This window comes from Trichechus manatus, unplaced genomic scaffold, assembly GCF_000243295.1.
Source record: "Trichechus manatus latirostris isolate Lorelei unplaced genomic scaffold, TriManLat1.0 scaffold00010, whole genome shotgun sequence".
In the NCBI taxonomy this organism is placed as follows: domain Eukaryota; kingdom Metazoa; phylum Chordata; class Mammalia; order Sirenia; family Trichechidae; genus Trichechus; species Trichechus manatus.
This window is the reverse complement of record NW_004443946.1, coordinates 30198100-30211384: the sequence shown is the minus strand read 5'-3', so window position 1 is coordinate 30211384 and position 13285 is coordinate 30198100. Positions and strand designations below refer to the sequence as shown.

General features: G+C 43.0%; 1 protein-coding gene across 1 annotated transcript in view; it reads left to right on the top strand.

Moving 5' to 3' along the window:
- POMT2 (protein O-mannosyltransferase 2) overlaps positions 1-13285 on the top strand; it is a 43997-nt gene that overhangs the window by 6392 nt on the left and 24320 nt on the right. Inside the window, exons 2-7 of the mRNA XM_004371071.2 lie at positions 293-377; positions 5763-5867; positions 7816-7924; positions 9873-9981; positions 11565-11724; positions 13025-13131. Of these exons, the coding sequence (XP_004371128.2) occupies positions 293-377; positions 5763-5867; positions 7816-7924; positions 9873-9981; positions 11565-11724; positions 13025-13131 (675 nt within the window). The remainder of the gene's footprint in view (positions 1-292; positions 378-5762; positions 5868-7815; positions 7925-9872; positions 9982-11564; positions 11725-13024; positions 13132-13285) is intronic.

Here is a 13285-nt window from a genome sequence, read left to right as displayed (position 1 = left end):
GCTCTTTGCCCTTTTAAAATAGAAATTCGAGATACAGAAGAAGTATAGATTTAACTTAAATTTTTGGTAACTGCTTGGTAAATATGTGCTAACCTTTCTATCTCTCTAAATAAAAATAAACGAGCAACTTGACGTCTTACCACTTGTATTAACAGCTTTTTTTTTAAATCCAAACTTCCTCATTAATGGCTTAAAACTCATAGCCTTTGGTTTTAACTATAATTTTAACCATGCTTATTTGAATTTTATGATCAATTAAAAATTCTCGTTTCTTTCTCTGTTTTTCCTTTAGTTGGGATGAGACTCACTTCGGAAAAATGGGAAGTTACTATATCAACCGCACCTTTTTCTTTGATGTGCACCCACCTCTGGGAAAGGTGAGCATTGTGGTAACAGCAGCTTTCCAACCTGCGAGGCTGGCTCAAACCCTGTCAGCTGGATTGGAGCCAAGTCTTAGCTTTGGAGTTAATTCTTGGGCTTGTAGAAACAATTCCCAAGATATTCCAAACCAACTACTTTTATGGAAAATCTTTGGTGTTTTTAGGGACCGTCTGGGTTCAGAACTGGAGAGAGGGCCATCAACTGAAGAATGGGTAAACAAAATGTGGTTTAGCTATTCAGTGGAATATTATTCAGCCATAAAAAGGAATGAAGTATTGCTACATTCTACGGCATGGATGAACTTTGAAAATATTCAGCTAAGTGGAGGAAGCCAGATGCAAAAGACCACATATTGTATAATTCCATTTCTATGAAATATCCAGAATAGGCAAATCCATAGAGATAGGAAATAGATTAGTAGTTGCCAGGGGCTAGGGGATATGGGGTGATGAAAATATTCTGGAATTAGATAGTGGTGATGGTTGCAGAACTCTGTGAATATACTAGAGCCACTGAATTGTACACAAAAATGGCGAATTTTATAATATGTGAATTATATGTCAATTAAAAAAGGAAAGAAAAGAAATGGAGAGAAGGAATACATTGCATAAAGCAGAAATAACTTCGCTAATCATCTACGTGGGAGCTAAACTCCTTTGCCCCTTCCTGCCCCTTGTATACGTATTGTTTGACCAGTTGCTCTTACATTTTTACATTTAGAAATTCCACCAAACAGAATTCATTTTACTCTTTTAGAAACAAACCCCTCTGAGAAGGCTAATGGATTAGCCCTGGCATCACCCGGTCTTTTTTTCCTAACTGGAGGCTTAGAACTTGAGCAGAAAGGGGACAGAAATTTGCCTGGGATGGAGTTGGAAAGTGATCTTGGAGCATGGAGTACTTGGAGATGAAGGTGGGGGGCGGGGGCAGGGATGGGTGATCTGTGACAGGTGTGTTTAGGGGAGCATGAGAATATGGGGTGGGGACCAGGGAGAAGGCCCTGTAGGTGGGAGGGGTAGAGAGGGAGGTGGGGCAGGTGGCTTATTTTTAAAATTAAATCTGAGCTCAGAAAAGGATTATGTGCTTTCTGTCTCCTTTACAATATAACAACAATAAGAATAGGAGCAACTGAATACTTACTGTACTTTAGTCACCTTAGGTGCATTATCTCATGTAACCCTCAGGACAACCTATGAAGTAGGCACCTTTGTATCCCCATGGAGCACAGAGAGGATAAGTACTTTACCAAAGGTCAAAAAGCTAGTAAGTAGCAGAGTCAAGGTTCCGACTGGCTTAGAGCCTGCTCTCTTAATCATTACACCACACTGCCTCGTGAACTTGCCTTGTTCCAGAACTCAGACTAGATCTCTTATTATGATAGAATTAAGCAACAGAACATGTTGAATAAACTGCATTGGGCTTGCCTGGGAATCAGACCTGTGGTAGAAGAGATTTTTTTATAGGAAACCCAGCCCAGTCTTTCAGCTGGGGACAGCCCATCCTTTTTTGGACTCTCCGAGTGCTCAGCACAGTGTGGACTTGTAGAAAATATGACTGGTTTGTTTGATTTACTTGAGCCTTTCCTTCCTCACATCTGGCCTCTTGTGTGAAGGAAGAGATGTGAGGCTTCTTTCTAAGGCTGCTCGCAGGAAGTATGGTCCATCTGCCCCCTAATTTATCTCCTGATGGTTCTGTGCTCTACCCGGTTGAAAGAGCATGATAGCAAGTTGGAAAACTGTGAGAGAGCAAGTAGCTTCATAGGTTCTGAGGCCAGGCCAACCAAAGAATCAAAAAGCCCCTCCAGGTGGCATGTAGGAAGTGTTCTCCCACACTGCTGAGGCCACTGCCTGCCACTTTACCCTGGCTCCCAACCCTAGGTACCCAGGCGCTCCAGAAAAGTAGGTGCTTCTTTTTTTTTAAATAATAAAAAAAATTGATCAATACAGAAGGATATAAAAGGTCAAAAGCTTCCTCCCCCACATTTCTATTCCCCAAAGGTAACCATGATCAGTCACCTTTGTTAATAGTTTCTTACATATCCTCTCAGGAATTTTTTATGCACATAGAAGTTTGTATATTTTTACATATGGGCACATGACTAACACATTATATGTACACATATGTGTTATTTATACATATACATACATGTATATATATATGTACACATTTGTATATCCAAATACAAATGGAATCAGTCTAAGATTGTTCAGCAGCTTACATTTTAAACATGATCTATCTTAACATTTTTCCACATCAACACATAAAGCTTTATTCCATTCTGTTTGCCCTGGGTGATGCAAATGGTTAAGTGCTCAGCTTCTAACAAAAGGGTTGGCAGTTTGAGTCTACCCAGAGGTGCCTTGGAAGAAAGGGCTGGTGATCTACTTCTGAAAAAAAAAAAATCAGCCATTGAAAACTCTATGGAGTACAGTTTTATTCTGACACACATGGGGTTGCCATGAGTTGGAATTGACCTGATGGCAACTGGCTCAATCCATTACAGGAAGTCTCTTACTTAAAGCGGGGTTCTGTTTCAGTGACTCAAGCTGAATACCTCTTTTTTTTTTTTTTATCATTATTGCCTTTTTTTATCAGTATTTGTAATAAATCCGATCTTTATTTGTCTTTGGTAGTTGGAAACATTACATATAAACTTACAGATGTATTTTAATACATACATAAAAAAATACACAAGTCATTAAAAAAAAAAGGACAGTCCTAAGTGCAGTTCGTCATAACCTGAATATGTCAGAAGTCGGGGACTACCTGTATATAAAACCAAAAAACCAAACCCACTGCCGTCAGCTCAATTCCAACTCAGCAACTCTATAGAACAAAGTAGAACTGCCCCATAGGGTTTGCAAGGCTGTAAATCTTTACACAAGCAGGCTATCACATCTTTATCCTGTGGAGCAACTGATGGGTTCGAACCACTGACCTTTTGGTTCACAGCCGAGTGCTTTAGCCACTGCACCACTAGGGCTCCACCTGTATGTAGATGTACCATAAATTATTTTACTCCTTTTTAGTTGGTGGGCATTTATGTTTCCAGTTTTTAGCCATTACAAAGATATTGCTGTGAACATCCTTGTACAGTACATGTATCTTTGCAAAGTTGTGCAGGTATATTCGAAAGATTCCCAGCAGCTGAATTGAAGAGTCAAAGGGTATGTACGGTTAAAATTGTGTTAGATATTGCCAAGTTTCCTTGAAAAATTTGTGTAACAGTATATACTCCCGCCGATTGTGTATGAGGGTGCTTGTTTCCCAACCATTGCCAGCACTGGTATGCTCATACTTTAAACATTTTGCCAATTTGAGAGCAAAAGTGGTATATCACTCATTTGCATGTCTCTGAGTTAGGTTGAACATTTTTTCCTATGTTTATTAGCTGTTTGTTTTCTAAATTTGCCCATTTTTCTAATAGGTTTTTCAACTTTTTCTTATTGATTTGAATGGTTTAGTTAGGAAGTTAGCTCAGGGCTACTTTTAACATTAAGGGAAATGAGAGGCACTGGTTTTTGAGTGCCTGGCATAGTGCTGGGTGTTTTACTTATAGCATCTGCTCCAATCCTCACAGCTCCTGCAAGGAAGGATTTTTTTGTGTGTGTGGTTTAGGTGAAAGTTTACAGAGCAAATTAGTTTCTCATTAAACAATTAATACACAAATTGTTTTGTGACATTGGTTGTCAACCCCGCGATGTGTCAGCACTCTCTTCTTTTCCACCCCGGGTTCCCTGTTTCCATTCTTCAGTTTTCCTGTCACTTCCTGCCTTCTCGTCTTTGCTTTTGGGCTCGTGTGCCCATTTAGTTTCATATACATGTTGAACTACAAAGCACGTTCCTCATGTGTATTATTGTTTGCCCCATAGACCTGTCTAACCTTTGCTGAAAGGTGAACCTCGGGAGTGACTTCAGTACTGAGTTAAAAGCATGTCTGGGAGCCATACTCTTGGGGTTTCTCCAGTCTCTGTCAGACCAGCAAGTCTGGTCTTGCAAGAAAGGTTTTATCATGTATAGCTCAGGGATATTAAATATTGTCCACGATCAGATAGCTAGTGTGTGAGGTGCTGAGACTCAAACCACCTGAGTTTTTCTTCCCTCCATTAGACCAGCCAAGCAGCCAGGCGAGCTTGTCCTCTGAGGTCCCTTGTAGGGAGGGGCATCCATCTGATATCCCTTGTCAGTTTTAGTTCATCTAGGTATTTTGATGGACCTGTCTTTTCAATACCTTATATTTATATTAAATTGGTTTTATTATATTAAATGAACTTCTGGTCCCTCAGATTTCTCTTTTTAAAAAACAACAACAAAACAAACCAAAGCTTTGGAATCCTGTACTGCTAAACTTTGACTTCTGTACCTTGACCTGAAACTACATAGAGTGGCTCTGTGTGGAACTACTTAGAGAAAAAAGTGAGCCGGTTAATTGTCCAAATCCAAGCCCTCATGAGCAGTGTTGCTGGGGGCGGGGGGGCTTTTCTACACACAGCCAGTGAGTTTGTCCCTCCACACAGGCTGACTGGAGCACAGAGGTCAGGCTGGAGCAGCCTGGGTTTGTCACAGATGGTTGGTCTTTGCTGGCAGTTTTTATACTCTAGCAGCTTTTAAGTGTGAAAAAGAGAGTTTTACAACGTTGAGAGCCAAGGAAAGATAGAAGTGGAGAGACTGACTCTCTCAGACGTTTTCAAGGGCTCATGACTCACAGCCTCAGTTTATAGTTGATTTGTTCTGGCTTGGGAAGTGCCTTTGGAATATTGGAAACAGGGGAAACCAGTCTCTGGCCTTTCAGCAGTTTTTCCATTGGGACTTTTTCCTCTTTCCCCTCTGGGGAAATGCATCCATTTCTGCATTCCTCTATGTCCTTTCTTCCCTTCTCTCTATTCCTGACGTGCAGCTCCTTGGTCACTTTTCTCCCTCCTTATCCTGATTTGGAACATCATTTTTCTTTCAGTGGGCCAATCTCCCAGGAATGGGCTGGGTGAGGCCCATGGATTAGAGCCTCTGTCAGTCTCTACCCATGGCCTGCATTAGGAGCTGTGGTGTTTTATTTCACAGCAAATTCAAGAAGACTGAATGAGGGAGCCCCTTTTTGCTTTGCCCTTCAGATTGTATTTTTTCTCTTCCTAAGTGTTTAGTCTGCACTGTTCCCAGGGACTTGATCGTAACACGGAGAGAATTTGTTTCAGCAGTGAGTTTGGTAAACAAAAGATTCTTTGCTGTACAACAGCTGCAGGAGGAAATGTCACATGGGCAACTCTTTCTGTGGGCAGTTGTCAAGGGAAGCCAGTGTCTGTGGGTGCAGCTGGAGGGAGGTTTAGGGGACAGATAAATGTTCTCCCAAAGGTCTCTTATCTTTTTGTGTGTTCTCCTCTCCTCAGATGCTGATAGGTCTTGCTGGCTACCTGAGTGGATATGATGGTACCTTTTTGTTCCAGAAGCCTGGGGACAAATACGAACATCACAGCTACATGGGAATGAGAGGAGTAAGGCTTCCTGACTTGATATAGACTGAACCCTGGGACCACACTCAGTCAGAAATGTTACAGGTGGAAGCCCTGGAGTGGTGGCAGGTGTAGATAAGGGACTTTGGGGGTGGGGGGAATGATTGGACTGACATCCTATGGTGTAGAGATTGAGAACTGGGGTGGAGAAGAGAGAAAGGGGAAGCTGTAAATAATACAGAGATTAGGTAGATAGGAGCAAGCATACCTGGCTGCCACCTGTTAACCTTCCCACGTGAGGCAGACCTCAGGTTGGAGAGCAGCCTGGACCCAGGCAGCCAGGCGTCTCCTGCAGCTTTGACATTGGTCTCAGCATATTGGCAAATTATACATTCCTCCTCTGACCACAGCTGCTGGAGTATTGCCTGTCTCTTAGCGCCCTTTCTTAAGATTTCAGCATTCTCATACTTCTGCCATGAGGTTCCTTCTTCTTTCCCCATCAAGGTTTCAGGTACACACAAGGGGTTTTCTGGCCTGGTTGAAGAAAGGCCATGTATCTGTCCTGGTCCCTGTGTGCCCTGATTCCCGGCACCAGCCTTGATGGAGCATGGCAAAGCCTAAACACCCAACTCTCTAGGAGCCTGTACCTATAGCTAAATGAAGCCTGTAGAAACTGACCTCGAACATGGGGCTCTCAGAGCAGTTTGCATTTACAAAGCCCCTTGCCTTGAGGACCTCATCGCGCTTAGATAAATGGCTGTGTGCTTATTTGGGCTAATCATTGGATGATTTGCATGGTCATATCATGCCATATCAAACAAGAAGTGTCCCCTGCCCTCAAGTTCACATTCTTCAGTGAGTCTGTGTCTTCCTAATGACTGTTGAGCACCACATGGCATACATAATCAGATACAGGCCAGATTCACTGTGGACCTGCTATGAAAATTGAGAAGGCCAAATATAATAGCTTCATTCCCTTTCACACTAGACACATTGTTTTCTGCTTGACAAAATGTGGCAACCTGAATGTGAGAATTTCCATTCCCCTGGGCTTCCCTATTTACTTTTTTTTTTTGGCCTATTTACTTTTGATAGGCATTGTGGTAGATGGAGTGTTGTTGTTGTTAGTTGCCCTCGAGTGGATTCCAACTCATGGTAACCCCATGTGTGCAGAGTAGAACTGCTTCATAGGGTCTTCAAAGCTGTGACCTTTCAGAAGCAGATTGCCAGGCCTGTCTTCCAAGGCGCCTCTGGGTGAGTTCGAACTGCCCTTCCAGATGGAGAGAGGGCTGATGATAAAAAGACAAAACCAAAAATCAAACAACCTTCCAGATACTGAAGTGTCAAGCAGTCTTTTTACCAAAATTAGAATTCTTCCTGTGGGTTACAGAGTAGTTTTCTGGTGTCATTGAAGAAAAGAGTCAGGAAAGAAATTGCAGAAATAACACTGGAATTCTCTAAACTACTGAGACACTTTCAGAGAGGTCTTTCTCAGCTTGCACCCACAGCTTCATATAGAAGCCAACTTACTGAGCACTTTCTATGTGCTTATAAAACTTTATTTCATTTAATCTAAAGAGTAAACCCTATGAGGTAGGAACTCCTATTTTTCACATTGTACAGATGGAGAGGCTGAGATACAGAGATGTGACTTTCTCAAGGTCACAGCTAGCAGTGACGGGGCAGGCCAACTCTAGAGTCCCCCACTTGAAACCACTGTGCCATCTCCCACACTTTCCTGGCATCTTATTTATACATTGACAGTGCCTGCTGAATTTTGTTGATTTCGTATCGGTGCACAAGTTGGTGCTCAGTGAAAACAGGTGTTGCTCAATTTGCCTCTTCGCTGTTACACCACCTCTTTCTTATTTATAGACATTTCAGATAATTTTAGGTAGCCAAAGTTGTCAAGATCCTTTATCTTAAAGTCACGCAGACCCCTGATGCTTAGCATAGCTGTTATTTGACTGCTCCTCTTTTTCTTCTCCAGTTCTGTGCATTCTTGGGTTCCTGGCTGATTCCCTTTGCCTACCTCACTGTGCTGGAGCTATCCAAGTCTCTCCCGGCAGCGCTGCTCACCGCTGCCCTCCTCACCTTTGGTAAGTTGTCTTATACCACGTCTCTTGGGAAATTAACTGCCACCCTATTAATGTAGCTGGAAATCAATATGTTTAAGGTTCATATCTATGGGTTGAGTTCTTTTTAAGTTTAAAATTGTGTAAAATATATACAAATCTCATGTTATTCACTAATACCTATATATACATATATATCTTTGTATGTAACAAGCCTTTATATTATTGGAAGGGAGAGTTGGCATGGGTAATTCCAAGGAATAGATAATCTTCAAATTATCTATATTTGAATTCAGAATATATAATAAGATATATTTTTGTGTGTGTTTAAAGGAGGTTTAGAATTCTAATTCTGGCACTGTTAGGCTAATATCAAGGTTCGTTTGCATTTGCTAAACTCATTTCAACTGAATGCAAGGGCACATGCCCCAGAAGTAGCTGGATGACAGGGAATAGCAAAATGGCAACGTAAATATTTGCTGTGGATAATCCTCATATGGATAAATGACAGTTGACCGTAGAAGTTGATCCTGTTGCTAGCCTTGTTCTTAGGAAAGTAAATTCATGACCTCATGGAACTTACCATTTAAAAAAGTCCAGACCAATTTAGATGGGTATTTTAGGGTTGGTTTTGGCTTTGTTTTGATAGATATTTCATAAGACTGTAGGGCCTCTTGATACACGACTGATGGGTTTTTCTTTGTGTTTTTAATTTTCCTCCTCAGTTAGTCATTCATTCAGTCATTTATTCATTTTTCATTCAACAATTATTTATCTAGTACTTACTCTGTGCCAGGCCACTTTCTTGTGCCTCGTCATAACTGATGAGACATTCTGCTGTCATTGGAGCTTACCTTCTAGTGAGGCAGACAATATATAACCAAAAAAAAAGAAAAAAAACCCATTGCCGTTGAGTCGATTCTGACTCCTAACAACACTATATGACAGAGTAGAGCTATGCCATAGAGTTTCCAAGGAGCACCTGGTTGATTCAAGCTGCCAACCTGTTGGTTAGCAGCCATAGCACTTAACCACTATGCCACCAGGGTTTCTGACAATAAATAAGCAAGTAAATTAATAAGTCTATAATATAGCATCTTAAGCAATAAGTGCAATGTAAAAAATAAAGCAGGGTAAGCAATAGAGTTATGAGAAGCCATACTATTTGGGGTAAGGTGGTCAGTGAAGATCTCCCCGAGGAGGTTGTTTTGATCAGAGACCTGAGTGAAGCAAAGGATCAATCCATGCAGAGATCTGTGGGAAGAGTGTTCCGGGCAGAGGGAACAAGTGCAGTGGTCCTGGTTCAAGGCTGTGCTCTGTGGATTCAAGGAATAGCAAGAAGGTCAATGTAGCTAGAGTGGACGAGTGAGGCTGAGAGTGGTGGGAGATAAGATTGGATAGATAGGCAGGGGAAAGACCATGCAGGCCTTGGAGACCACCATGAGGAGTTTTTCACACTAAATGAGGTGGGAAGACGTTGGAGGGTTTTAGCTGGGACAAAACATAAGATTTAAGTTAAAAAACAAAACAAAACAAACAGAAAACGCCACCACTCTGGCAGCTGTATGGAGAATCAACCCTCAACAGAGACAGTATATAAAATGGTAAGACTCTTATCAGTATAGGTTGTTTGTGGCTACATCAGCAGGGTGGCAGAACTCCTGTTTTGATCATGGAAATGAGGAAGAGCCCTGGTCTCAGGACTGCTCTATCTCAGTGCATGACGTGGTCTTTCTTGGATCAAGGACCTGGAGCTGGTGTGAGATACTGTTTCTCATCACTGGGCTTTTAGTATACCCCAAAGCTGTGACCTTCTGCCACCCTGATGACTCTGATGACCCAGTGGCCCATCTAGCCATGACTGCCCAAATGCTTACTTGCAAAGGGGACTGTTTCCTACTGCTGGGGTGTTTGGTTCTCAGCGGGCCCCAACTCTGACTCTGCTTTTTGACCAGTGAGCTATGTTTTGCAGACACAGGATGCCTCACTCTGTCTCAGTACATCCTCCTTGACCCCATCCTGATGTTCTTCATCATGGCTGCCATGCTGAGCATGGTCAAGTACAACTCCTGCGCAGACAGGTCAGAAACACCATCTTTGGGAGGGGGAGGGACAGAAGCTGTGGCAGCTCCGGAGTTTCTATAATGGCCAGGGCTGGGGTGGGTACTTAGAGGACTTGTCTTGAAGCAGCTTACAGGAAAGCATAATTTTTTTTTTTAAACTTAGATTGACATTTTTGATAATAAAAATATGAACTTTTCTATAGATGCTTTTATTTTTGCTTTGCATAAGAATGAGAAAATGTCAACTGTCTTTTTTCCAAGAATATTATTACTTATAAAATGAGGGGGTAGATTTGGTTAGGGGTTCATGGATATTATGGAAGGATCCTAATGCCTTCTCCCTCACGTGACCATCTTATAAGCCACCCCTTTGCACTGCTGCTGGTTAGGAGATCCCAGAACAACTTTGTCCTTCACATTCTCCATCCTAGAGGAGAAGGCACTAGGATAGATGCTGCCTGGGAACTGTTTGTCTCCCTGGTCTCAATGGCTGCATCCGGTCCTGACCTAATTGTGGGAATAATGTATATGAAGGTTGGCTTGAATGGTCTACACCAGTCAAGAGGATTCCTCCAGGTCCTGATCAATTCTAAAGCTGATCTGTATGGCCTGGTCTTCCTCTAGAATAGTCTTTTCCATATCATTCTTATGCCTTAGAGAGTAGAATAGGTCATTCATTCCATTCAAACCAAGAGAGCTAACCTCTCCTGGACTTTTCCAGAAGGTAACTTGGTCTCACTCATGGCCAAGCTCATTAAGCTACATTAAGCTAGTCAAACCTGATCCAGTGACGACCAGCCCACATTAACTTTGAATAATCTTCTATTTATACCATGTTCACTTCTATCTACCGTTTCTTGAATATGTCCTGTGTGCCAGGTACTGTGCTAGGTGCTGGAGGTACAGGGGGTATAGGTCTTGTCTGTTAAGGAACATTTTCTCTTGGAAGAAGAGGCAGCCAATTCTCAGAAACTTGCAATGCAGTGTATTAGGTATTACTAGTATAGAAAAATGGTTAGGAACACTAACCTTAGAATCTCACTGCCAGGGTTAGAATCATGCTCCACTTGCTAGCTATATCACTTAACCTCTCTGTACCGCACTTTTCTCACATGTAAAAAGAAGATAACAATGGGATTGACCTCATGAGGTTGTAGTGAAGATTAAAAGGATTAATATGTGTGAAGTACTTGAAATGGTGCCTGACACGTAGTAAGCACTCAATAAATGTTGGCTTTTACAAGGTCTGGAGGTGACACAAAGGAGAGGGCTTGCTGAATCCAGTGGGCTTCTCTGGAATTTCCTTTTACTCCTGCTTGATGTGTTGCTACTAAAGAATGAGCTTCTTGCTTACCTTTAAGCCCTGCATGTAGCTAGGAAAGCTATGGACCTTCTCCTCAGGAAAGTGTCCAGATCACTCCCACATAGAGGTTTGCGTGCAATTTCAAGAGTTTCACAGACACGCCCTCCTTGGAACCCCCAAGGTAGAGGGCACAGCTTAGCCTCTCTGAGTCAGAGAACCTCTGCCCTTTCCCACTGCCGCTGTTGCCTTCACGTCTGGTTCCAGCTGCCAAACTGAACTGTGTCTTGTTGGTTTTCAGGCCCTTCTCTGCCCCTTGGTGGTTCTGGCTCAGCCTGACTGGCATCAGTCTCGCCGGTGCTCTAGGGGTCAAGTTTGTTGGCCTCTTTATCATCCTGCAAGTGGGGTTGAACACCATTTCAGACCTCTGGCACCTGTTTGGAGACCTCAGTCTTTCACTGGTGAGAACCCAAGTGCTTTTAGAAAAGTCTTTTCTCCCTGATATTGCTCAGCAGGAGCCAGTGGCCTTTCTCTGCCTCTGCTGCAGGAGGCAGAGGGACTCTGTTCTGGGCCAGAGGCGGGCTGGATCCAGCTGCCCTCTGTCGGCAGCAGGACAGCAGGGAGTGGGCCATGCCTGAGAGGCTGGAGAGGCATAAAGGGAGAGAGAGGATAGACTAACATCCTTGGAATTCTCTTTTGGCTTTGTCTTTTAAATACTCTACAAACTACCCAGCCAGGGCATTCTGTCCAGCTGAGCTCAGGCCAAATATGTGGCAGACACTGACCACGTGGGACCATAGGTGAAATGGGTGAAGTGACTTTTTGAACTCACATTTTCCCTTTTCCCGACCCATGGTCTCCATATTTGGAGGCCAGGAAGGACCTTTAGGGTTTATTACAATATTATTATTTATTAAGGACAGATTCTCTGCCAGGCACTATGCAAAATGCTCTACCTTCATAATCTCATTTACTCCTCATGACAACCCTATAAGGCAGGTAAATACTACCCTCCTTTCGCAAATGAGGAAACAGACCTAGAGAGGTCATAGCTTTCCCAAGGTCATTCAGGTAGTAAGGGGTAGATCTAGGATTCAAACCTAGGTTAGGCTGATTCCACCTCTTATCTAAACTCCCAACAAGGTCATTTATTCTTTCAGAAAATCTACAGAGTCTACCCACTAAGTGTGAGACACATGGATAAGACATGATTCCTGACCCCTAGAGTCAATGGAGAGAGACATAAGTAAACAGGCAGTTACAGTCCAGCTAATAAGTACTGTGTGAGCATAGAGAAGGGACACTAGCCCAGCCTTGCACAACCCAGGAAGACTTCTGAGAGGAAGCAGAGGCCTGCAGTATAGCCATGTGATATATGGGGCTGGTACTGTACAGGAAGCATCAGGGAAAGTAAGTGCAAGGAGTTCAGTGTGGCTGGAACGTAGACGGGATGGTAAGTGAAGATGCTGAAGATGCATCTGGTGCTTTGTCTGTGTTGCAGTGACCGTTCAGGGTCATGGGTAAAGGGCCTAGGGAGGCAGCAGAGGGCTAGCCTGTGGTTAATCTCCTGTAGTGCTTGGGGTGTGGGTATTGTGGAAGCCCTTAGGGTTTCCACATATTCTTCTTTCCTGTTGGCCATTCTTTTTCCAGTGTTTTACCTTTATGATTTATACATAAAAGCTTTTATATAATGCACATATGAGGTATGAGGAATAATAAAGCCCCATATGCCCCCCATCCCATACTGGCCTCTGTTTGCAGGTGACTGTGGGAAAACACCTGATTGCTCGCATCCTGTGCCTCATAGTGCTGCCCCTGGCTCTCTACACGGCCACTTTTGCTGTTCACTTCATGGTGCTGAATAAAAGGTACAGCCAGAGCCTTTCTGGCCATTCATTTCTGGTCTGCCTCTTGACTCGAAGCCCATGAATGGGCTGTGTGATTTCCTGGGTCTATGGTTGGGATGGTAGGAGGGGGTACCTAGGAGTTTGTCCTGTTTCTTGCCTCCTATTTTCTATCCTG